We start from the raw sequence: 26,204 nt of genomic DNA on the forward strand, positions 1-26,204 counted from the left end.
AGGCCATGCTCGGTACAGCTTGGTTTGGCTCTGTTTAGTGTGAAAAGCAGGCACGTGCACAGATAGGGTGGCACGTGCACAGATAGGGCTCCACCTGTGCAGCACAGGAGGCTCCTGAGGGGAGAACGGCTCATAATAATGGCCGGAACGGTGCAAATTGAATGGCATCAAACACATGGAAACCATATGTTTGATGTATTTGATACCATTCCACCTATTCCGCTCCAGCCATTACCACCAGCCCGTTCTCGCAAATTAAGGTGCCATCAACCTCCTGTGTTGTGCAGAGCACATGCCCCTTTGCCCTTCCAGTCTCCAAAGTACCCTTTTGGATTGTGGTATATTTTGGGGGGAATGCCTGTCTGTAAGTGTAACAAACTAGAGCTTCAATGGCCTTGTTAATACTGAATCCCCCTTCACTGTGTGCTTTAGATACCACACAGTTAAATTTCCTTTCTCCCCAAATCTACTGGCTGCCATGTATTTGCTTCATTTTACGATGGAAACACTGACAAATATGTTTTGCTGGCAAGAGCCTCACTTTTAGGGGGAAAACCCCCTCTGTCTGGAACAAACGTAGCAATGTCTGGATATCAGTGTCTGAAATGTGTCCCTCCTCTTCCTACTCTCCCTACTCCCCTAGCCCTTTTCCTCTCCTCTTCTCTCCTCTCCTCTCCCTCTACTCCATGTAGGACATCTATGGGCAGATGAGTTGTGAGATCCCTACTCCTCTAGCCCTTTTTCACTCATCTTGTCGTCTTTCCCGTTGTGATAAAGTCCTCATGCCCTCTCTCCCTGTACCCCCTATGCAGGACATCTGTGGTCAGAGGAGCTGTGACACCCTGGGGGTGGCTGACGTGGGCACCATGTGTGACCCTAAGAGAAGCTGCTCTGTAATAGAGGATAACGGTCTGCAGGCCGCCTACACCGTGACACACGAGCTAGGTATGTTAATACGCTATAGAAATATGAGCTTGGTATGTTACAGTAACACACTATGGAACAAAATGCATACTTGTGTGTTTCCTATCTCACAAGGTATGAAACTTTAGTAAAGGCCAATGTGGATGGATGTTCAGTACTTCTCCTGAGTCACCTGTCATGGCTGTACTGCTTTGCCTCTTGTTTAAATGAGAATAAAGTTAGAAAAGTGCATGATGTAAGCCATACGTCAGCTCTCAGCAGCATCTTCTTCTTTCTCTCCTCAGGTCATGTACTCAGCATGCCTCATGACGACTCTAATAACTGTATCAGATGGTTCGGACACCTGGATGGGCCCCACATGATGGCGTCTGTGTTTTTTAGCCTCAACAAGACTTTGCCATGGTCGCCATGTAGCGCCCGCTATGTCACAGAGTTCTTCGACAATGGATATGGTAGGATAACTTACCCTTTTAAACCTTTATCCAAGTGCTTTCCTCTCTTTCTCTTTTATTCTGTTCTATTCTCTCTAACCACTGTATCAAGGGTTAATGTATTGAGTAGGATGTATTGGCTGGAATCATGATTCCCCGATGCACTACTTACTACACACAAACATAATTGTATCGACAGTTAGTTCTTATTGGTTAACATGTGGTTCCCAGCTTTCATTTGGTTTTGGTCATGAGGTATTATTCCAGACAAACTGAATCTGAGTAAAAACAGTTTGCGGTTTCATTAAGTTTGAATAACAGTTTTGAGACATTTGTCCTAAACGACCATAGGCTGTTATTATGCAATTAATAGACACCTGCCACAGAGAGTGTGCTATGTAATTTAGGACTCAGAGAGTGGGGAGAAATCCCTATATAATATGAACCCCTAACATTTCACAAGTTTATTTTATTTCTCTCTCTTTTTAAAAAGCTCATTCTGCCTAAACTCACTCCATCAACCACTATTTATGGTCTGTGAAAACCACTATTTGTAATTTTGCTGAGTGTCCAAACTAACAGTCCTTGGAGAGTAAGCTCCTCGCTCTTCGCAGTGAGGCTCTTCTCTTCACTTCTGTCTGCTCATGGCAGGGCAGAGACACAGACAGCACTGTAATAATTCAGATGACACACACACACAGCAGACATGCCTGAGATTGCTGGGAGAAGGCATCTCAAGATTGATGTTCCTGCTCCTAGAATGGAATATAGCAAATCTAAGGCAAAGCAGATATTTGTGTTGCGAAATAGCATACATTTTTCTCAGTCAATGTTTTATCCCCCATCGATATTTCAGTCTCCACTTTGATTTCTCTCTCAAATTCAAGCTGCTTTATTGGCATGAAAAAACCATTGCATCAATATTGCCAAAGCAACAATATATATAATATACATTGTAATAAAATAATCTCTCTTTCTCTCTCTCTCTCTCTCTCTCTGCTTCTCTGACTCATCTGCTAGTGAGTCACACATTCCAGCTTTAACAACTGTTTTCCCTCACAGAGAAGAGAAAACGAGTGTAGCCAAGCACATGTTGTCTTTACCGGCCTTGCCACAGATATATAGTGAACTGATGTTGCAGAATTCTCCTCTGTTAAAGGGGCCATACCACTAAAAATATCTAACAAAATAGGATTAAGCAACATACTGTACCAGGGCAGAGAGGCAGTAACTCTTCTGTCCGACATGCACATCAATGCCAAGAGTTAAAGTATATTTTTCTACATAGAGTTTATGAAGAAAAGCTGCTTCAAAAGTCTAAAGTTAAATGTAATGTTTGGCAATGACCTATAACCATTTCTATCACCTGATTCAGCCACTGGATATGATGTTACCTTCTGGCAACAAAATCTTTAGAGGCAAACACATCTTTGTGTATTTGGTCATTCCATTCTGCTATGAAAATAGCCCCCTCAAGCTAAAACTGTTGTACACCTGTTTTAGGTTTGCAAAAAAATAAACATAACAGTCAAATTCACGTGCTTCAGGCGGACTGGCACCCAGTTGCAGTTGTCGTTTCCTGGTGATTGATAGAAGAGGAACGTGTGTTCCCACCTTTATCAGAGCTTTAGCCCCCCTAGGTCTTCTTAACACCTTCAGTATAATACAGTATGTACAGGTCTCCCAAATGTCAGTCAATGACTAACACGTCCTCCAGATCTTATTGACATTTTGTCACCCCTGAGTTTACTGGAACTTTCACGCCTGTTGATGTGTCTGGGCCTGTTTGTTTATGTAGCTAGACCATACAATAATTTATTCTCAACTGACTAATTCAATAAAAATGTGTCTTTTTCCAGGTGACTGTCGGCTGATCTAGAAAGGGCTTTATAAATTGACTGATTTGTGCCTGCTTATGTTCCTCTCTCCCAGGTGACTGTCTGTTGGATCCTCCAGAGCAGACACTCCCTCTCCCTGTTGATCCCCCTGGTGTCTCCTACAACCTGGACCGTCAGTGCCAGCAGGCCTTCGGGGAGGAGTTCACCCTGTGTCCAGACACCCCAGATGACCAGACTTGCAGCCAGCTATGGTGCCGGGAGGAGGGCCAGCCACACTGCACCACCCGGAACGGCAGCCTGCCCTGGGCTGATGGCACGCTCTGCTGGGCTGGGGCCGGGGCTGGAGCTGGGGCCAACACCACCTGTCAGGGAGGTGTCTGTGCTGCAGTGACTGATCAGCAGAAAAGAGAGGTACTATATGTAGAGTTGAAGTCGGAAGTTTACATACACTTAGGTTGGAGTCATTAAAACTAGTTTTTCAACCACTCCACAAATTTCTTGTTAACAAACTATAGTTTTGGCAAGTCAGTTAAGACATCTACTTTGTGCATGACACAAGTAATTTTTCCAACAATTGTTTACAGACAGATTATTTCACTTCTAATTCACTGTATCACAATTCCAGTGGGTCAGAAGTTACATACACTAAGTTGACTGTGCCTTTAAACAGCTTGGAAAATTTCAGAAAATGAAGTCATGGCTTTAGAAGCTTCTGATAGGCTAATTTACATAATTTGAGTCAATTGGAGGTGTACCTGTGGATGTATTTCAAGGCCTACATTCAAACTCAGTGCCTCTTTGCTTGACATCATGGGGAAATCAAAAGAAATCAGCCAAGACCTCAGAAAAAAAAGTGTAGACCCCCACAAGTCTGGTTCATCCTTAAGAGCAATTTCCAAACGCCTGAATGTACCACATTCATCTGTACAAATAATAGTACGCAAGTATAAACACCATGGGACCACGCAGCCGTCATACCACTCAGGAAGGAGATGCGTTCTGAATGAATGAATGTACTTTGTTGCGAAAAGTGCAAATCAATCCCAGAACAACAGCAAAGGACCTTGTGAAGATGCTGGAAGAAACAGGTGCAAAAGTATCTACATCCGCAGTAAAATGAGTCCTATATTGACATAACCTGAAAGGCCGCTCAGCAAGGAAGAAGTCACTGCTCAAAAACCGCCATCAAAAAGCCAGACTACAGTTTGCAACTGCACATGGGAACAAAGATCGTACTTTTTGGAGAAATGTTCTCTGGTCTGATGAAACAAAAATAGAACTGTTTGGCCATAATGACAATCGTTATGTTTGGAGGAAAAAGGGGGAGGCTTGCAAGCCAAAGAACACCATCCCAACCGTGATGCCCGGGGGTGGCAGCATCATGTTGTGGGGGTGTTTTGCTGCAGGAGGGACTGGTGCACTTCACAAAATAGATGGCATCATGAGGATGGAAAATTATGTGGATATTTTGAAGCAACATCTCAAAACATCAGTCAGGAAGTTAAAGCTTTGTCGCAAATGGGTCTTCCAAATGGACAATGACCCCAAGCATACTTCCAAAGTTGTGGCAAAATGGCTTAAGGACAACAAAGTCAAGGTATTGGAGTGGCCATCACATAGCCCTTACCTCAATCCTATATAACATTTGTGGGCAGAACTGAAAAGTCTGTGCAAGCAAGGAGGCCTACAAACCTGACTCAGTTACACCAGCACTGTCAGGAGGAATGGGCCAAAATTCACCCAACTTATTGTGGGAAGCTTGTGGAAGGCTAACTGAAAAGTTTGACCCAAGTTAAACAATTTAAAGGCAATGCTATCAAATACTAATTGAGTGTATGTAAACTTCTGACCCACTGGGAATGTGATGAAAGAAATAAAAACTGAAATAAATCACTCTCTACTATTATTCTGACATTTCACATCATTAAAATAAAGTGGTGGTCCTAACTGACCTAAGACAGGGAATTTTTACTAGGATTAAATGTCAGGAATTGGGAAAAACTTAGTTTAAATGTATTAGGCTAAGGTGTATGTAAACTTCTGACTTCAACTGTATTCTGAACCATTCTGATTCTCTGTCTGTCTGAGTGACTGGCTAAATCCTCCATCCTTCTGCATAGGGATCGGATGATTGCGTCTGAGGCACTAACTCCTCCAGTCTCTGATTGTGTGATTTATGAACCCTCTTACCTGCCTGAAAAAACATGTTTAAATAGGCTACCTCAACGATTTACTACCTACTTCTGCTTTTTGTATGCAGTGTTTATGTCATAACCTACAGGATTTCTCTCTTGCGGTCTTTCTCTCTCTTGCGCTCTGTTTCTCTCATCGTCTACACTTGACCATGACAGGTGTTATTTATTTTCACTGCTTTGGTGAGAGACAGTTTCTGGCTCCCGTCTGTTTCAATACTTCATCTTCAGAAATATAATGTAGTCTCATTTCGTCATGTGCCCCCATCCGGCCCTGGCCCTATGCCCGGCCCCAGCACCAGCCCTGTCGCGTGGCAGCTGAAAATAATAAATCCCTCCCTTATTCAGACCCCCAAATGTCAGTCTGAGGGCCCGGCTTAGTATATTTGGTGCAGGCCTTTAAAAAGTAAGTATATTTAAAAACAGCCAGGCCTATTCCAAGGGACTAGCTTGTGATTCCAGACACTCTGGCTGTTAGAGGAGTTGTTGCAGCCAACTCGTAAAAACCCCAGAGAAATGAAATGCTGTGTCTTAGTAGCACATGCCAGGAGCTGTGAGTACGCACAAGAGGCAGTTACACGCGTGGCAGACTGCAGGCCAGGCCACTACATGCCACAAGAGATGCCAAACTAAAAACCCTAACCAAGCAAAGAAAAACTCTTATCAAGACTGCCATGTAGTAATTGTTTTCAATTGACAAGGGTAGGGAATATCATTACTGAGCATAGAGATTACATTTTTGTAGTGTGAATAATTGAATTTCACATGTTCACTCAAGGCCTGTAAACTTTGTGACAACTGTTGAAGGGTTCTAAACACAATTTCATTGATTTAATTACTGATTGATCTGTCTGGTTGTATCTTGTAGGAGCCTGTGGACGGAGGGTGGGGTGTGTGGGGCCCCTGGGGGTCGTGCTCCAGGTCATGTGGCGGAGGGGTGGAGTTTTCCGAGAGAGAATGCACTGATCCCAAGCCACAGAACGGAGGAGCATACTGTGCGGGACAGAGAGCCAAGTACCAGGCCTGTAACATACAGGCCTGCCAAGATGAGCATGGTAAATTAACACCAACAATTAATCACTATATCCAAATCAATAAATGACCAATATATCCACACCTCAACAATCACATTGGGCGGGCACCCAAGCACAGACACACACATGTGAACAGACGCACTCTACACACACGTACACATGGATTTTGTATTGTAGATATGAGGTAGTAAAGTAGTGGCACACACTTAATGTGTTGTGAAAAGTGTTATGAAATGTAATGTCATGTAATATTTTTAATTGTATATAACTGCCTTAAAACCTGTTATGGCTTGATCCCGTTAGCGGGATCGATATGATGACAGCCAGTGAAAGTGCAGGGCGACAAATTCAAAACAACAAAAATCTCATAATTAAAATTCCTCAAACATACAAGTATTATACACCATTTTAAAGCTTTACTTCTTGTTAATCCAGCCACAGTGTCTGATTTCAAATAGGCTTTACGATGAAAGCAAACAATATGATTATGTTAGGTCAGCGCCAACACACACAAAAACACAGCCATTTTCCAGCCAAAGAGAGGAGTCACAAAAAGCAGAAATAGAGGGAAAATGAATCACTAACCTTTGATGATCTTCATCAGATGACACTCATATGACTTCATGTTACACAATACATGTATGTTTTGTTCGATAAAGTTCATATTTATATCCAAAAATCTCAATTTACATTGGCGTGTTATGTTCAGTAATCTTTTGCCTCCAAAAACATCCGGTGATTTTGCAGAGAGCCACATCAATTTACAGAAATACTCATCATAAATGTTCATGAAAATACAAGTGTTATACATGGAACTTTAAATAAACTTCTCCTTAATGCAACCGCTGTGTCAGATTTTATAAAAGCTTTACCAAAAAAGCAATAATCTGAGTACGGCGCTCAGACACAAAAACATGCCATACAATATATCTGCCATGTTGGAGTCAACAATAGTCAGAAATAGCATTATAAATATTCACTTACCTTTGGTGACCTTCATCAGAATGCACTCCAAGAAATCCCAGGTCCACAATAAATGTTTGTTTTGTTTGATAAAGTCCATCCTTTATGTCCAAATACCTCCTTTTTGTTCGCGCCTTCAGTTCACAAATCCAAATTCAGGACGCGCATGTCAGACGAAAACTCAAAAATGTCCATTACAGTTCGTAGAAACATGTCAAACAATGTGTAGAATCAATCTTTAGGATGTTTTTATCATAAATCCGCAATAAAGTTTAAACCGGAGAAATCCTTTGTCTTCAGAAATGCAATGGAACTGAGGTACCTCTCACATGAGCGCGCATGCCTGAGGCTCATGCCCTGCTGGCAGTGTTCTGACTCCAGTAGCTCTTATTCATCATCACTTTACAGTAGAAGCCTCAAACAAGGTTCTAAAGACTGTTGACATCCAGTGGAAGCCTTAGAAAGTGCAACATGACCCCACAGACACTGTAGTTTGAATAGGGAATTAATTGAAGTCCTACAGACCACTTCCTGTTTGGATTTTTTCTCAGGTTTTTGCCTGCCATATGAGTTCTGTTATACTCACAGACATCATTCAAACAGTTTTAGAAACTTCAGAGTGTTTTCTATCCAAAACTACTAATAATATGCATATCTTAGTTTCTGGGAGTGAGTAGCAGGCAGTTTACTCTGGGCACGTCAGTCATCCAAGCTACTCAATACTGCCACCATCCATAAGAAGTTAATGTTGCTTTGGCAGCAGCTAATGGGGATCCTTAATAAATACAAATACATCTTCCATATGGTGCATGGCAATGATAGCATTTCAAATGTATACAGTTGGCATTATCACATACAGTATAGATACAAGGCTAGTTTAATTAATAGTATAAGAGTTTCCTTGACATGCTCGAATGTCATCAGTAGAGATAGGATTGATAATGATGTGCCATGTTCATTCTCCCAGGAAAGAGCTTCAGAGATGAGCAGTGTGAGAAGTACAACAGCGACCGATATCTGGACATCCATGGGAACATCAAGCAGTGGATCCCCAAGTACAACGGTGTCTCACCAAGGGACAGGTGCAAACTGTTCTGCAGAGCAAGAGACAGCAATGAATTCAAAGTCTTCGAGGCCAAGGTAGCTATAACACTACTCAAATTTCAAATAGTTCCCAGCTGGTTGAAATTACATCATTATAACCAGAAACCAGTTTTGCCTAGTTTTGATCACTGGGTTGATTCATTTCCAACTCATTAACCCGCTTGATTTACAGTGCTCTAGGAGTTTAGGCTAATACTTTGCATATTTTTCTATGTTGTTTCAGGTTGTTGATGGCACCACCTGTGGCCCAGACACCACCTCCATCTGTGTCCAAGGACAGTGCGTCAAAGCTGGCTGCGACCAGGTGATCGGCTCCAGTGTGAAGCTGGACAAATGTGGCATGTGTGGGGGTGATGGAACAACCTGCAGGAAGATCACTGGATCGATGAATAAAGCCATGTGAGTAAAATAAAGATATTTAGGATTAAATTCCTTTGAGGGCAGAGTTGTCTCTCTAAAATCGTGAAAATGATTGACTGATTCCCGTCTTTTCAAGATGATTCTGATGTCATAGACAGCATTACAATGCTGGTAATGGAAACCATTAGCATACATCCTGTAGACAAGTATAAGCTTTCAACTGAAACTTTCCTCTGTCTTAATTTAATTCAACACAGATTCGGCTACAACGACATTGTGACCATTCCGGCCGGGGCCACCAACATCGACATCAAGCAAAAGAGCCACCGCGGGATCAAACACGACGGCAACTACCTGGCCTTGAAGACAGAGGTTTCCTACATCCTGAACGGAAATTTCTCTGTGTCCACAGCAGAGCAGGACATCCCAGTCCTGGGCGCCGTACTCCGGTACAGTGGTTCCTCCACCACTCTGGAGAGGGTCTTGAGTTACCAGAAGCTCCGACAGGCAGTCACTGTCCAACTCCTGTCCACAGCCGGAGACGCCTCTCCCCCTAGGGTCAAGTACACCTTTTTCCTCCCCAGGGATGTCCCCTTCACCAAGCCTGGAGCTGAGGGCAGAGCTTCGCTACATGCGATTCTGCCACTAGGGGGCTCAGAGTGGGCTCTGGGGGAGTGGTCCGAGTGCTCCAAGAGCTGCGGCTCAGGTTGGTCGAGACGGAACGTAGAGTGCCGAGACGGGGCAGGCACCCTGTCCTTCTCCTGTGATGAGGACCTGCGGCCGGCAGACATCCGGCCGTGTGGGGACCTGCCCTGCCCTGTCTGGCAGATGGGTCCCTGGTCGGCATGCTCGAGGACATGTGGTGTGGGGGTGCGCCATCGAAGCGTGCTGTGTATTGACTACACCGGTAAGATGGTGGAGCTAGGGAAATGTAACCTTGCCAAGAGGCCAGAGGTGGTTTCTTCACAGTGCAGCTACCAGGACTGCTGAGTCTGTGCTGATAAAGATGTCATAGCTTCAAAACGACTATTGACGGTTTGTTTTCCAACAGAGATCTACCTCAAAGGATGTAAAAAATAATCAACTATCACTTCTTAACCTGAAGTTTCTGTTTGCATCTTGCTTAACACATTATCAAAGGCACATCTTACCTTTCCACAAATGCTGCTGATCTTCCGCTGGAGTGGTTGAATACCACTATCATTCATTTTTGGCGGGCCACATGCTCCCCTTTTGAACACATATGCCCTCAAATCAATTCAAAGTATACTACTTAATCACATCAAGTGACATTCAATATTTTAGGGAATAAAGAAAAACCTTTTTCATATGAATAGAGACAATAGCTCAAATCAAATAAAATGTTATTTCTCACATGTGCCGAATACAACAGGTGTACAACACCTTACAGTGAAATGCTTACTTAAAAGCCCTTAACCAACAGTGCAGATTTAAGAAAATACAAAAAAAAAGTGAAATAAGAATAACAAATAATGAAAGAGCAGTAAATAACAATATAGCAGCAGTAAATAACAATAGCAAGGCTGTATTCAAGGGGTACCGGCACAGAGTCAATGTGCGGGGGCACCGGTGTCGAGGTAATTGAGGTAATATGCACACGTAGGTAGAGTTATTAAAGTGACTATGCATAGATAATAACAGAGAGTAGCAGCAGCGTAGAAGAGGGGGGAGGGGCAATGCAAATAGTCTGGAGTAGCTGTTCAGGAGTCTTATGGCTTTGGGGTAGAAACTGTTTCGAAGCCTCTTGGACCTAGACTTGGCGCTCCGGTACCACTTGCCGTGCGGTAGCAGAGAGAACAGTCTATGACTAGGGTGGCTGGAGTCTGACAATTTTTAGGGACTTCCTAAGACACCGCCTTGTATAGAGGTCCTGGATGGCAGGAAGTTTGGCCCCGGTGATGTACTGGGCCGTACGCACTACCCTCTGTAGTGCCTTGCGGTCAGAGGCCGAGCAGTTGCCATACCAGGCAGTGATGCAACCCATCAGGATGCTCTCGATGGTGCTACTGTAAAACCTTTTGAGGATCTGAGGACCCAAGACAAATCTTTTCAATCTCCTCAGGCGGAATAGGTTTTGTTGTGCCCTCTTCACGACTATCTTGGTGTGCTTGGACCAGGTTAGTTTGTTGGGGATGTGGACGCCAAGGAACTTGAAGCTCTCAACCTGCTCCACTACAGCCCCGTCAATGAGAATGGGGGCGTGCTTGGTCCTCCTTTTCCTGTAGTCCAAAATCATCTCCTTTGTCTTGATCGCATTGAGGGAGAGGTTGTTGACCTTGCACTGCATGGTCATGTCTCTGACCTCCTCACTATAGGCTATCTCATCGTTTTTGGTGATCAGGCCAACCACTGTTGCGTCATCAGAAAACTTAACAATGGTGTTGGAGTCGTGCCTGGCCCTGCAGTCATGAGTGAACAGGGAGTACAGGAGGGGACTGAGCACGCACACCTGAGGGGTCCCCGTGTTGAGGAGCGATATCGGAACATCTGAAACCCTGTTCCATTCTGTCTGTATTTCTGGAACACTGGAGCATGTTTTTGATGTCAAGTCTCTGGCCACAGAGTTAAACTCACACTATCATATTTCTCACATAAATCAGAGCTATTTAATCAAGTAGGGATGATTGAAACAAACCCACATAACCTTTTCAATTTGCTTGACTATTTATAGCTTGCTGAAATATGCATATTCATGATAGAAGTACTAGTTCTTTAGACTTAATTTTGTATCCACAGCTAGTTGGAATGGTTTTGTGGCATTCTTTTAAAACAAATGTCTGTCATGTTAATAACAAGGAGATTGTATTTATTTTCTTAACTTTGTGTTCGTTATTATTCTTGGCCATGGTGAATGCTGTAGATAAACATTTTATGAGTTATGTTTTTTCATCAACTAATGACAAGGAAAACAATGGAATATCTGTATCTAATGTAAAACATGTATATGCTTCATTTTAAATATGCTGTCCCAGAAAATATGGCATATTGAAAGGTTAGCTGAAGAATAATACTTTTGAGCTCAACTGAAACGAGCATAGCAGCTATTGAAATAGTGTAAATGTACTTTATGATGCCACAACCTAGATGTCATTCATTAATTTGTGTTAAATAGCATGTAGAATTGCAGCTTCTTTTGGAAGTGAAATAAGAAATGAGAAGTAATTTACGTAGATAGCAGATACACTCCTAATGTGGATCAAGTCTAATCCATACACTCTTAGAAAAAAGGGTTCCAAAAGGGTTCATCAGCTGTCCCCATAGGATAACTCTTTTTGGTTCCATGTAGAGTAAACCAGAACCCTTTTGGGTTCCATGTAGAGGAACCCGAAAGGGTTGTACCTGGAATCAAAAGGGCTCTACCTGGAACCAAAAAGTGTTCTCCAAAGGGTTCTCCTATGTGGGTAGCCAAATAACCATTTTAGGTTCTAGATGGCACCTTTTTTCTAAGACTGTACAACTCAGAGTAACAGAGAAAGAGGTAATGGTTTCCATGTCCTCTGTTAAGTAGAAATAAAATATATTGTATATTTGAGCTAAGAGTCATTTCCACTCTCTGGGTAGAATGAGAACAGAAGTTTGTAAGACACGGCAACAACTGAAACTGTTTAACGGTCATTTTAGTTAATAATTAATAGCTACAGTTGAAGTGGGAAGTTTACATACACTTCAGCCAAATACAATTAAACTCAGTTTTTCACAATTCCTGACATTTAATCCTAGTAAAAATTCCCTGTCAGTTAGGATCACCACTTTATTTTAAGAATGTGAAATGTCTAAATAATAGTAGAGAGAATTATTTATTTCAGCTTTTATTTCTTTCATCACATTCCCACTGGGTCAGAAGTTTACATACTAATTGAGTGCATTTGGTAGCATTGCCTTTAATAAATTGGGTGAATTTTGGCCCATTCCTCCTGACAGAGCTGTTGTAACTGAGTCAAGTTTGTAGGCCTCCTTGCTCGCAAACGCTTTATCAGTTCTGCCCACAAATGTTCTATGGGATTGAGGTCAGGGCTTTGTGATGGCCACTCCAATACCTTGACTTTGTTGTCCTTAAGCCATTTTGCCACAACTTTGGAAGTATGCTTGGGGTCATTGTCCATTTGGAAGACCCATTTGCGACCAAGCTTTAACTTCCTGACTGATGTCTTGAGATGTTGCTTCAATATATCCACATCATTTTCCATCCTCATGATGCCATCTGTTTTGTGAAGTGCACCATTCCCTCCTGCAGCAAAGCACCCCCACAACATGATGCTGCCACCCCTGTGCTTCATGGTTGGGATGGTGTTCTTTGGCTTGCAAGCCTCCACCTTTTTCCTCCAAACATAACGATGGTCATTATGGCCAAACAGTTATATTTTTGTTTCATCAGACCAGAGGACATTTCTCCAAAAAGTACGATCTTTATCTCCATGTGCAGTTGCAAACCATAGTCTAGCTTTTTTATGGCGGTTTTTGAGCAGTGGCTTCTTCCTTGCTGAGCGGCCTTTCAGGTTATGCCAATATAGGACTCGTTTTACTGTGGATATAGATACTTTTGTACCTGTTTCCTCCAGCATCTTCACAAGGTCCTTTGCTGTTGTTCTGGGATTGGTTTGGACTTTTCGCACCAAAGTATGTTCATCTCTAGGAGACAGAACCCGTCTCCTTCTTGAGCGGCATGATGGCTGTGTGGTCCCATGGTGTTTATACTTGCATACTATTGTTTGTACAGATGAATGTGATACCTTCAAGCGTTTGGAAATTGCTTCCAAGGATGAACCAGACCTGTGGAGGTCTACACTTTTTTCTGAGGTCTTGGCTGATTTCTTTAGATTTTCCCATGATGTCAAGCAAAGAGGCACTGAGTTTGAAGGTAGGCCTTGAAATTCATCCACAGGTACACCTCCAATTGACTCAAATTATGTCAATTAGCCTATCAGAAGCTACTAAAGCCATGACATCATTTTCTGGAATTTTCCAAGCTGTTTAAAGGCACAGTCAACTTAATATATGTACAATTCTGACCCACTGGAATTGTGATATAGTGAATTATACGTGAAATACTCTGTCTGTAAACAATTGTTGGAAAAATGACTTGTGTCATGCACATAGTACATGTCCTAACCGACTTACCAAAACTATAGTTTGTTAACAAGACATTTGTGGAGCGGTTGATAAACGAGTTTTAATGACTCCAACCTAAGTGTATGTAAACTTCCAACTTCAACTGTATTTTAAAATGATTATATTTCTGCCAGGTAAATCCCTGAGTGTTATGCTTTATTTAATTGAAGATGCTGTTGGTGACAAAGTAAAAGGGGGGAGTTAGCTATTACGCCACCCATTATGTGTTGTTAGTTGAAAACAGCTTTGTTTTCAGATTTCCTCTCACTAGGTATGTAATGATAGAGCATTCCAGAATGTATTTAAAGGAAAAAAGATGTAGAACTGATTTCAAAGCATTCTATCCCTTCAATGAAGGTCTTTACAATGCTATTGTTATAGCTCCCCTACAAAGCTATTTATTTTTTAATACTTTCAGACTAATTACTACAGTTTCATCTTTACGTTGCTGCTGTCTGTCTTCCTCAATTGTAAGAAATTAGACTGATTCATAATTTAATAATAAAGATGTCTCTTGACTGAAACACTTTTGTTGGGTCTGTCTTGTTCAATTAGTTCTTCAACACAAGAGGATTCCCTTGTCTTGCAAGCCTCATTGTCCATATTTTGAGGCCTGAAAATGTTTTCTTTTAAAAATAAATAAATTATATATACACTACCAGTCAAGTTTGGACACACCTACTCATTCAAGTTTATTTTTTATTTTTACTATGTTCTACATGTTAGAATAATAGTGAAGACATCAAAACTACGAAATAACATATATGGAATCATATAGTAACCAAAAAACTGTTAAACAAATCAAAATATATTTTATATTTGAGATTATTCAAAGTAGCTACCCTTTAACAGGTTTGCACACTCTTGGTATTCTCTCAACCAGATTCATGAGATAGTCACCTGGAATGCATTTTAATTAACAGGTGTGCCTTGTTAAAATGTAATTTGTGGAATGTCTTTCCTTTTAATGTGTTTGAGTCAATCAGTTGTGTTGTGACAAGGTAGGGGGGTATACAGAAGACAGCCCTATTTTGTAAAAGACCAAGTCCATATTTTGACAAGAACAACTCAAATAAGCAAAGAGAAATGACAGTCCATCATGACTTTAAGACATGAAGGTCAGTCAATGCGAAAAAATTCACAGACTTTGAAAGTTTCTTCAAGTGCAGTCGCAAAAACCATCAAGCACTATGATGAAACTGTCCCTCGTGAGGACCGCCACAAGAAAGGCAGACCCAGAAGAAGAGACTTGCTTGGACCAAGAAATACGAGCAATGGACATTAGACCGGTGGAAATCTGTCCTTTGGTGTGATAAATCCAAATTTGAGATTTTTGGTTCCAACCGCTATGTCTATGTGAGAAGCAGAGTAGGTGAACGGATGATCTCTGCATGTGTGGTTCCCACCATGAAGCATGGGAGAGGAGGTGTGAGGGTGTGGGGGTGCTTTGCTGGTGACACTGTCAGTGATTTATTTAGAATTCAAGGCACACTTAACCAGCATGGCTACCACAGCATTATGCAACGATACGTCATCCCATCTGGTTTGCGCTTAGTGGGACTATCATTTGTTTTTCCAACAGGACAATGACCCAAAACACACCTCTAGGCTGTCTAAGGGCTATTTGACCAAGAAGGAGAGTGATGTAGTGCTGCATCAGATGACCTGGCCTCCACAATCACCCGACCTCAACCCAATTGAGATGGTTTGGGATGAGTTGGACCGCAGACTGAAGAAAAAGCAGCCAACAAGAGCTCAGCATATGTGCGAACTCCTTCAAGACAGTTGGAAAAGCATTCCTCATGAAGCTGGTTGAGAGAATGAAAAGAGTGTGCAAAGCTGTCATTAAGACAAAGGGTGGCTACTTTGAAGAATATAAAATATATTTTGGTTTGTTTAACACTTTTTTGGTTACTACATGATTCCATATGTGTTATTTCATAGTTTTGATGTCTTCACTATTATTCTACAATTTAGAACATAGTAAAAATAAAAAATAAACCTTGAATGAGGTGGTGTGTCCAAACCTTTGACTGGTACTGTGTATATAAAATACATGGTATTTTCCGATACGAAACACTCTGAAAGCCATGTAATTACGACCTTGGAAGGACATTCTATAGAGCAAGATAGGTGTGTCCAAACTTTTGACTGGTACTGTATATATACATATACATAGTGGACCAAATGAATTTCCCAACCTTGGGATAATCATAGTTTTTTTGACCTGGGTACTGAACTGTACCGTACAATACTGGTTCACTTTTTATGGTTCGGTTCTGTTCTGATTTGGCATTTAAAAATGAACAGATAGGTAGGTTCGAACGTCGTTGCAGATAGCCTGGATATGGACACTCCATTACCAAAAGTATGTGGACACCTGCTCGTCAAAAATCTCATTTCAGAATCATGGGCATTAAATTGGAGTTGTTCCCCCCTTTGTTGCTATAAGAGCCTCCACACTTCTGGGAAGGCTTTCCACTAGATGTTGGAACTTTGCTAAGGGGACTTGCTTCCATTTAGCCACAAGAGCATTAGTGAGGTCAGGCACTGATGTTGGGCGACTAAGGCCTGGCTTTCAGTCAGCATTTCAATTAATTCCAAAGGTGTTCGATGGGGTTGAGGTCAGGGCTCTGTGCAGGCCAGTCAAGTTCTTCCACACTGATCTCGACAAACAATTTATTTTTGGACCTCGCTTGTGCACAGAGACATTGTCATGCTGAAACAGGAAAGGGCCTTCCCCGAACTGTTGCCACAAAGTTGGAAGCACAGAATCGTCTATAATGTCAATCGTCTATAATGTGCTGTAACGTTAAGATTTCCCTTCACTGGAACTAACGGGCCTAGCCTGAACCATGAAAAACAGCCCCACCAACATTTACAGTTGGCCCTAAGCATTCGGGCAGGTAGCGTTCTCCTGGCATCCGCCAAACCCAGATTTGTCCGTTGGACTGCCAGATGGTGAAGCGTGATTCATCACTCCAGAGAACCCGTGTCCACTGCTCCAGAGTCCAATGGTGGCAAGCTTTACACCACTCCAGCCGACCCATGGCATTGCACATGGTGATCTTAGGCTTGTGTGCGTCTGCTCGGCCATGGAAACCCATTTCATGAAGCTCCCGATGAACAGTTCTTGTGCTGGCGTTGCTTTCGGAGGCAGTTTGAAACTCCTTAGTGAGTGTTGCAAACAAGGATTGATGATTTTTACACGCTACATGCATCAGCACTCCCATTCTGTGAGCTAATGTGGACTAACACATCTTGGCTGAGCCGTTGTTGTACCTAGACGTTTCCACTTCACAATAACAGCACTTATAGCAGCTCTAGCAGGGCATAAATGTGTTAAAAGCCACTGTGCTCTTCAGTAAAGTCATTCTACTGCCAATGTTTGTCTATGGAGATTGCATGGCTGTGTGCTCAATTCTATACACCTGTCAGTAACGGGTGTGGCTGAACTAGCCGAATCCACTAATTTGAAGGGGTGTCCACATACTTTTATATATATAGTGCACATCCAATGCTAGCATCAGTAATAGACACATTTTTATGGAACGTTGCATGAACATTTATGTGTGCAAAACAAATAATTACACATCATGTCTTTTGCCGAGGCCCTGATTGGTGAACCACTGATCCACTCATTGCTCTTTGCCTGTTGGCAAGGTTCAGGATACTCACGCACACAGTGCTTTTAAAATTCAGTGCTTTCACCATACATATTTGACAGACATGTTCATTTATACAGTAATTCTTATTCAACATGTCCTCACCTGGGATTTGAACTCACAACATCTTAGTTCGCGGGACTCCGATCTTCCTGCTACGCAACCATGTCTTTGTCAGGTATCAGTTAATCTGACTATTCTCTCATTATTGATTTTATTTACTTATTTCAGCAATTGAAGGGCTTTCTGTATAGTTGTCTAATGTTGGTGTGGCATGTTAATTAGGCTGTTTTAATGATACTCCTGTATCACTATGATCAATCAAATATTTTAACAGGGCTGAGATTTACTTCTGGACAGATTGTTTTCTGGACAGGGCCTAATAAGCACATACCCTGGGGATATTCCTTATTGGGACAGTGGTTAGGGTGTTTGTCATTGGTGCTGGTGGCCTGGGTGTGAGACTGGCTAGAGGAGTCACCCTACTCTCACATTTTTAGCAATATTTGTTAATGTCATTATTGCTGTTTGAATAGCATTTATCAGACATTTCAACTGTTCATATGGAAATTTCGTTAGAACACTTGGAAATAATATTTGTTTATTACCATAGTGTGCATAGATTTCTCCTATTTCATCCACTTCTAGAACTTTGGCTTTCAGCATTGTGCCTTTGTGAGTGACCTCCAGATGTTTTTTCAGGTTTGATGTGGTGTTTCTGGACAAAGAGATATTTTTTCTCGTTTAACTCAAAATAATGGGAGCATTACCACAAGGAAAACCTTAAGCAGTGTAACAACACAGATGCCATCTTTCTTTGATTTTCGGCTTTACGATAGACTATTGGAAACAAGTTAGCCTACAGCAGGTATTCCCAAACTGGGGTACGTACGCGCAATGCCGTCGGAGGTACGCCAAATAAAAATGTGATTCACATTTAAAAAAAAATATCAAATACAAAAAAAAAGTTATTTAAAAAATAATAAGAAATTCTTCACATTTTCAAACAGTCCTTTATATTTTCTAACGGGCTATACATTTGGGTGAGTTTTTTTTCCTCGCCTGAGTAGCCTCGTTTCAGCAAAAGAACAACACAATGTCAAACACAGGTAGCCTAGTTAAATAATTAACATCCAATCACATTAACAGTTACTCTTTCACAGGAATTCCACTAACAGTCCGTATGTAGCCAAACGTAGCTGCTGCTCATTCTGTTTGCTCGAAAATTGATAAATAGTTAAGAACAGTAAGGCCTGTGTCCATAGGGACACATACCAGCTCTACTGGTAGTGCTGCTACTACCAGCAGTACTACACCTGCACCTGTCGACGACACAAGTTGTTCTGCTTCCACGAGCACATCCAATGCTAGCATCAGTAATTCTACATTTGTTGTTAGCTCAGCTATTATGGACACTGACAGTTGTGAATCTGATGCAGCCGTAGAGCTACTGCCCCCTTACCCCAGAAAGCACCGAACAACAGACAGGGACGTTGGACCATCGAAGAGGCACAAATATGATGAGAACTACATTGATTTGGGATTAACATATTGGGAATAGTGCCTTTCTGTAACAGGCGTCGAAATGAGTAGACCAAGGTGCAGCGTGTATGGTGCTCATTTTTAAACTTTTAATGAAGACACTTGAACCAAAACAATAAAACAACCAACAACAGTTCTGTAAGGTACACTCTGACAAAACGGAAAACAACTACCCACAAAACCCAAAGGAAAAACAGGCTGCCTAAGTATGGCTTCCAATCAGAGACAACGAAAGACACCTGCCTCTGATTGGAAACCATACCCTGCCAAAACATAGAAAACAAAACATAGAAATAGAAATCTAGAAAAACCCCACATATAAACAGAAAACCCAAAACCACCCAAAACAACCACCTGTCACGCCCTGACCACTCTACTATGGAAAATGACCTCTTACAAGGTCCCCCCCCCAAGGTGCAGACCCCGACTGCACCCAAACAAAAAACAACAAAAACAACCTCAAACACAAAGGGAGGGAAGGGAGGGTGACAAACGTCTATGGCGGCTCGTGCTACACCCTTCCTCTCCCTCCGATCCTCCAGCAACAGAGGTGGCTCCGGCTCAGGGCGTAACCCCCGTTCCGCCCGCAGATCCCTCCGCTTCTGTAACCCTGGCCTGTGGATCCTTTTCGGAGGAATCGGACTGTAGATCGTTACCGGAAGCTCTGTGCTGTAGACCACCGCTGGATGATCTGGGCTGCAGGCCGCCGCTGAAGGATCCGGGCTGCAGGCCGCCGCTGGAGGATTCCACCTTGGTCTACTATAGCATGAATTCAGACTTAGAAAATATATAACACGCATAAAGATAAAGATATGCTTCTGAAAGTACAGAGGTCCTTTAAAAGTTGCGGTGCACTGCGGCACAGCTCGCGGGGTGCCGAGGAATTCTATGGCATGCTATTTAAGTGTCAGCCATTGTTGCCAGAATGACTCAATTTACCACAATCTGCCACCATCTACCACAAACGGTTGTGGCATAAGCTCAAAACTTTTAAAGGAAGAACCAATGTAATATATGGATAATAATAATATACAGCTCAAAAAATAAAGGGAACACTTAAACAACGCATCCTAGATCTGAATGAAATAAATAATCTTATTAAATACTTTTTTCTTTACATAGTTGAATGTGCTGACAACAAAATCACACAAAAATAATCAATGGAAATCCAATTTATCAACCCATGGAGGTCTGGATTTGGAGTCACACTCAAAATTAAAGTGGAAACCCCACTACAGGCTGATCCAACTTTTATGTAATGTCCTTAAAACAAGTCAAAATGAGGCTCAGTAGTGTGTGTGGCCTCCACGTGCCTGTATGACCTCCCTACAACGCCTGGGCATGCTCCTGATGAGGTAGCGGATGGTCTCCTGAGGGATCTCCTCCCAGACCTGGACTAAAGCATCCGCCAACTCCTGGACAGTCTGTGGTACAACGTGGCGTTGGTGGATGGAGCGAGACATGATGTCCCAGATGTGCTCAATTGGATTCAGGTCTGGGGAACGGGCGGGCCAGTCCATAGCATCATGCTGGAGGATGTTGCAGGCAGCAGAACGTTCTCCACGGCGTCTCCAGACTCTGTCACGTCTGTCACGTGCTCAGTGTGAACCTGCTTTCATCTGTGAAGAGCACAGGGCGCCAGTGGCGAATTTGCCAATCTTGGTGTTCTCTGGCAAATGCCAAATGTCCTGCACAGTGTTGGGCTGTAAGCACAACCCCCACCTGTGGACGTCGGACCCTCATACCACCCTCATGGAGTCTGTTTCTGACCGTTTGAGCAGACACATGCACATTTGTGGCCTGCTGGAGGTCATTTTGCAGGGCTCTGGCAGTGCTCCTCCTGCTCCTCCTTGCACAAAGGCGGAGGTAGCGGTCCTGCTGCTGGGTTGTTGCCCTCCTACAGCCTCCTCCACGTCTCCTGATGTACTGGCCTGTCTCCTGGTAGCGCCTCCATGCTCTGGACACTACGCTGACAGACACAGCAAACCTTCTTGCCACAGCTCGCATTGATGTGCCATCCTGGATGAGCTGCACTACCTGAGCCACTTGTGTGAGTTGTAGACTCCGTCTCATGCTACCACTAGAGTGAAAGCACCGCCAGCATTCAAAAATGACCAAAATATCAGCCAGGAAGCATAGGAACTGAGAAGTGGTCTGTGGTCCCCACCTGCAGAACCACTCCTTTATTGGGGGTGTCTTGCTAATTGCCTATAATTTCCACCTGTTGTCTATTCCATTTGCACAACAGCATGTGAAATTTATTGTCAATCAGTGTTGCTTCCTAAGTAGACAGTTTGATTTCACAGAAGTGTGATTGACTTGGAGTTACATTGTGTTGTTTAAGTGTTCCCTTTATTTTTTTGAGCAGTGTATATTACAATATCGTAATAAAAATATTACAATATTTGAAGACAGTAACTCGTTATATTACTCTGTTACTCATAAAATGTATAAAACTAAGTAATTATTCATTATCATTATTTAACAATTTGTCTATTTTTCCACAATAAAACTTGGAACACTGTTTTGTGTATTGTTTTGGTATAACTGGCATCATCATTGCTTAAATGGCAAATGTAATAATGTGCAGACATGCTACTGTAAATATACACATTTCTGATCAAATGCACAGCATCATATAATGCAAGATGCATCATTCCACTTTTATTTCTGTATTTTGAAAGTTATATGTCTTAAAAACTTGATTGCTGACATACAAAACATTTTGGGACTATATCAACCATGGACTAATGAAACAACTACCAAAATATCGTTTTTGGGGGGAGTTTTCCTTTAATTAAGGGAATGTTCTCCTAACTTTAACACCAAAACATGCTAAAAAGGTTCTCAGAAGGTTTTTCTAACATAGATAGGATGTTCCCCTAACTAAGGGAAAACTGGACACTCAAACATTAGGGGAACATTACGGGTAACATTGCAAAAAATGTCTATCTCCCTGGGTAGGCAACTATTCAGACCAGAGCATGAACAGGCAAAATAGTTATCTTAAATTATTACATACTGTAATGACCTCAATAGATTATGAATAAAAGAATGTCCAGAACAGTGGATCGCATTCTCGAATCAAACGGTTTATTACGCAACTCGAACAGGCTATAATAAATCACTATACACAAATCACAAATTACCAACTCTGAGAGCCATCTCACTGATCCAGGATGGAAAGATAGAACAATGACCGGCATGGCAATATAACCAAACTTGTGTCTAGCCCCCTGTCCAGCCCCCCGCTGTTGCACCAACCACAAGGACGCCTGGCTGTCATGCGTGCTGTCTTCGAATTCCCTGTCATAAATCAGCCAAGGCACAGCGTGCCGGTAGTTCCACATATTTTATTAGTGAACCCGAACAAAACAAGAACAGGTGAAACTGAAACAAACGTGGCGTTCTGGGGCTGCATAAACACAGCTGCACAAAAACAAGATCCCACGAAAACACAGGGAAAAACAGGCTACCTAAGTATGGCTTCCAATCAGAGACAACGAATGACAGCTGCCTCTGATTGGAAACCATACCCGGCCAAAACATAGAACACAAAAACATAGAATGCCCACCCACCTATCACACCCTGGCCTAGCTAAACAGAGAAAACACAGCTCTCCTAGGTCAGAGCGTGACACTGGCACAAAACATTCCAGGTATTCTTTTGATTGGCCGACAGCAGGGGTCTGGGTTGCTGGACCCTGCGAAACCTTGAGTAACTCGTAAATGTGCCCTGATAACCACACAACAACAGAATGTAGGGGGTTGTCCCTCTGGGGCACAGGGGGTGGAGGCAGGGACATGGGAGAAAAGGATAAGGGAACAGGGGCTACAGTCGGAACATGGGATACAGTCCGTGGCTCTTGGGAACCATGCAGTGGCACAGTGGAGACTGGGTGGAGTGGGCCATCTGGAAACCTGTCATTGGGGCCTGGGTGTGGGAGTTTGGGGAATGTCATTGCCAGAGGGAGGGGTTGTGGCGGTCCCTGGGGTTTGTGGAGGAGAAGCAGCCCCTCTGTATGGGCTAACCTGTCCCGGTGCAGTGCCATATTTCTCACCCTGGGAGATAGCTAGACCCCGTACACCACCTCCCCCATCCTCTCCAAGACCCTGCAGAGCCCCGCCCAGTGACAGTCAAGCTTGGGGCATCGGCCTTTCTTTCTCAGGGGGCTGTAGACCCAGACCAGCTCCCCAGCCTTAAAGTGTCTTCCCTGGATGTTCACATCATAGTTCCTTTTCTGCCTCAAACCTGCATCTACCAGCTGCTCTGTGTCGAAGGTGTGAGCTATCTCCAGACGGTCCTGGTGTCTTCTGCCGTACTCTGGCCCAGGGGAACAGCAGGGCAACTAGAGGGCCGCTCGAACGCCATCGCCGAGGTCCGTTTTCGGAGTCGGCGGAGGGTTTTTGGGACAATGGTGGCCTCTGCTGAGCCTCCACCCACTGTAGCACATTCTGTAGGCCTGTGACCTACTCCTGCCTCCATTCAGCCACGTTTACAGCCTGCAGCTCACAACAGACAGGCACGCACACATTGCATACTGAGGCATAGAATGCCTCCTCTGCACACAGCTCTCTCTCACGGGCCTCTCTCAGCTCACAGCTGCGGCACCCATCTGTACTACAGGCACTGCGGGACATGGTGTCGGTGTTGGAGTGGTGTGCCTGTTGCACACTGTGAAGTTGTATGGCTGAAACTCCTCCAACCAGCGTGCAACCTGCCCCTCTGGCTCTTTGAAAGACATGAGACACTGTAGAGCAGACTTGTCAGTCCTTACCGTGAAGTGCAGGCCACCCAGGTAGTACTTGAAGTGTCTGACGGACCCCTCCACAGCAAGGAGCTCCCGCCGGGTGGCACAGCAGCGGCGCTCGTGTTTGTTGAATGTCTTGCTGAAGTACACCACAACCAAATCAAATCAAATCAAATTTATTTATATAGCCCTTCGTACATCAGCTGAAATCTCAAAGTGCTGTACAGAAACCCAGCCTAAAACCCCAAACAGCAAGCAATGCATGTGAAAGAAGCACGGTGGCTGGGAAAAACTCCCTAGGAAAAACTCCTGAGAAAGGCCAAAAACCTAGGAAGAAACCTAGAGAGGAACCAGGCTATGAGGGGTGGCCAGTCCTCTTCTGGCTGTGCCGGGTGGATATTATAACAGAACATGGTCAAGATGTTAAAATGTTCGTAAATGACCAGCATGGTCAAATAATAATAATCATAGTAATTTTCGAGGGTGCAACAAGCACGTCCGGTGAACAGGTCAGGGTTCCGTAGCCGCAGGCAGAACAGTTGAAACTGGAGCAGCAGCATGGCCAGGTGGACTGGGGACAGCAAGGAGTCATCATGCCAGGTAGTCCTGAGGCATGGTCCTAGGGCTCAGGTCCTCCGAGAGAAAGAAAGAAAGAGAGAAAGAGAGAATTAGAGAGAGCCTATTTACATTCACACAGGACACCGGATAAGACAAGAGAATACTCCAGATGTAACAGACTGACCCTAGCCCCCCGACACATAAACTACGGCAGCATAAATACTGGAGGCTGAGACAGGAGGGATCAGAAGACACTGTGGCCCCATCCGATGATACCCCCGGACAGGGCCAAACAGGCAGGATATAACCCCACCCACTTTGCCAAAGCACAGCCCCCACACCACTAGAGGGATATCTACAACCACCAACTTACCGTCCGAAGACAAGGCCGAGTATAGCCCACAAAGATCTCCGCCACGGCACAACCCAAGGGGGGGGCGCCAACCCAGACAGGAAGACCACGTCAGTGGCTCAACCTACTCAAGTGACGCACCCCTCCCATGGACGGCATGGAAGAACACCAGTAAGTCAGTGACTCAGCCCCTGTAAAAGGGTTAGAGGCAGAGAATCCCAGTGGGAAGAGGGGAACCGACAAGGCAGAGACAGCAAGGGCGGTTCGTTGCTCCAGCCTTTCCGTTCATCTTCACACTCCTGGGCCAGACTATACTTAATCATAGGACCTACTGAAGAGATAAGTCTTCAGTAAAGACTTAAAGGTTGAGACTGAGTCTGCGTCTCTCACATGGGTAGGCAGACCATTCCATAAAAATGGAGCTCTATAGGAGAAAGCCCTACCTCCAGCCGTTTGCTTAGAAATTCTAGGGACAATTAGGAGGCCTGCGTCTTGTGACCGTAGCGTACGTGTAGGTATGTACGGCAGGACCAACCCTCTCTCCTCCTCTGGCCCCACCTAGGCCAGCACCCCACCCATGCCAACATTGCTTGTGTCTACTTCCAAGATAAAGGGCAAGGTGGGGTCTGGGGGGGGGGGGGGCTGCAGCACAAGGGCCTTGACCAGTGCATGCTGAAGGTCTTGTTCTTTGACAGCAGGTGGTTTAATGGAGCAGTGACACCAGATAATCCCTTTACAAACCTCCTGTACTATGAGGCCACGCCCAGGAAGTTCTTCAGCTGCTGCTGGTCAGTGGGGGTGAGCCAATCTCGGACAGCCCACACTTTGTCCTCCATGGTGCTGATGCTCTCTCCCCCCACTTTGTGCCCTAAGAAGGACACCTGTCCCCCTCTCTGGGGGAGAGGGACAGCTATGGTGGGCAGGTGACAGAGGGGCTGGGGGAAAGTCACACACAGATATGGGGGGGGCCATTGGTCTCTGCTGCTTTTACTGCCTGCGTTAGAGGGCTATTGGGATGTGACATGGGGGGGGGGGCATAGTGACTGCAGGCCCTCCCTGGAAGCTCAATGTGCCCCTGTCTAGGTCTAGCTGGAAGTCTGTGCTCTTAAGAAAGTCCAACCCCAGGGATACAGGGGTACTACCCACACAGGATGATGCACAGTCCAGCCCCCTAGTGTCAGAGTCATTATCCCCTTCCCTTTCATGGGTGCCAGCTTACCTGTGACTATGTGGAGCTGCACAGTTGTGGGCTTGAACTGTGTCCAACCTGGTACAATGTTGGCCTCACCAGGGTGACTGTGGACCCAGTGTCCACCAGGGCAGAGCAGGGCACTCCCTCCACAGTGGCAGGGACGTGAAA

The 26,204-nt window shown here is 43.9% G+C and overlaps 1 protein-coding gene across 1 annotated transcript in view; it reads left to right on the forward strand.

Moving 5' to 3' along the window:
• adamts8a (ADAM metallopeptidase with thrombospondin type 1 motif, 8a) overlaps positions 1 to 10,263 on the forward strand; it is a 30,655-nt gene extending 20,392 nt beyond the window's left edge. Inside the window, exons 3-9 of the mRNA XM_029701686.1 lie at positions 813 to 945; positions 1,209 to 1,376; positions 3,288 to 3,604; positions 6,254 to 6,440; positions 8,350 to 8,522; positions 8,710 to 8,885; positions 9,104 to 10,263. Of these exons, the coding sequence (XP_029557546.1) occupies positions 813 to 945; positions 1,209 to 1,376; positions 3,288 to 3,604; positions 6,254 to 6,440; positions 8,350 to 8,522; positions 8,710 to 8,885; positions 9,104 to 9,836 (1,887 nt within the window). The 3' untranslated portion in view covers positions 9,837 to 10,263. The remainder of the gene's footprint in view (positions 1 to 812; positions 946 to 1,208; positions 1,377 to 3,287; positions 3,605 to 6,253; positions 6,441 to 8,349; positions 8,523 to 8,709; positions 8,886 to 9,103) is intronic.
• The last annotated feature ends 15,941 nt before the right edge of the window (positions 10,264 to 26,204 follow it).

The sequence above is a fragment of the Salmo trutta genome, chromosome 19 (assembly GCF_901001165.1).
Source record: "Salmo trutta chromosome 19, fSalTru1.1, whole genome shotgun sequence".
Classification (NCBI taxonomy): domain Eukaryota; kingdom Metazoa; phylum Chordata; class Actinopteri; order Salmoniformes; family Salmonidae; genus Salmo; species Salmo trutta.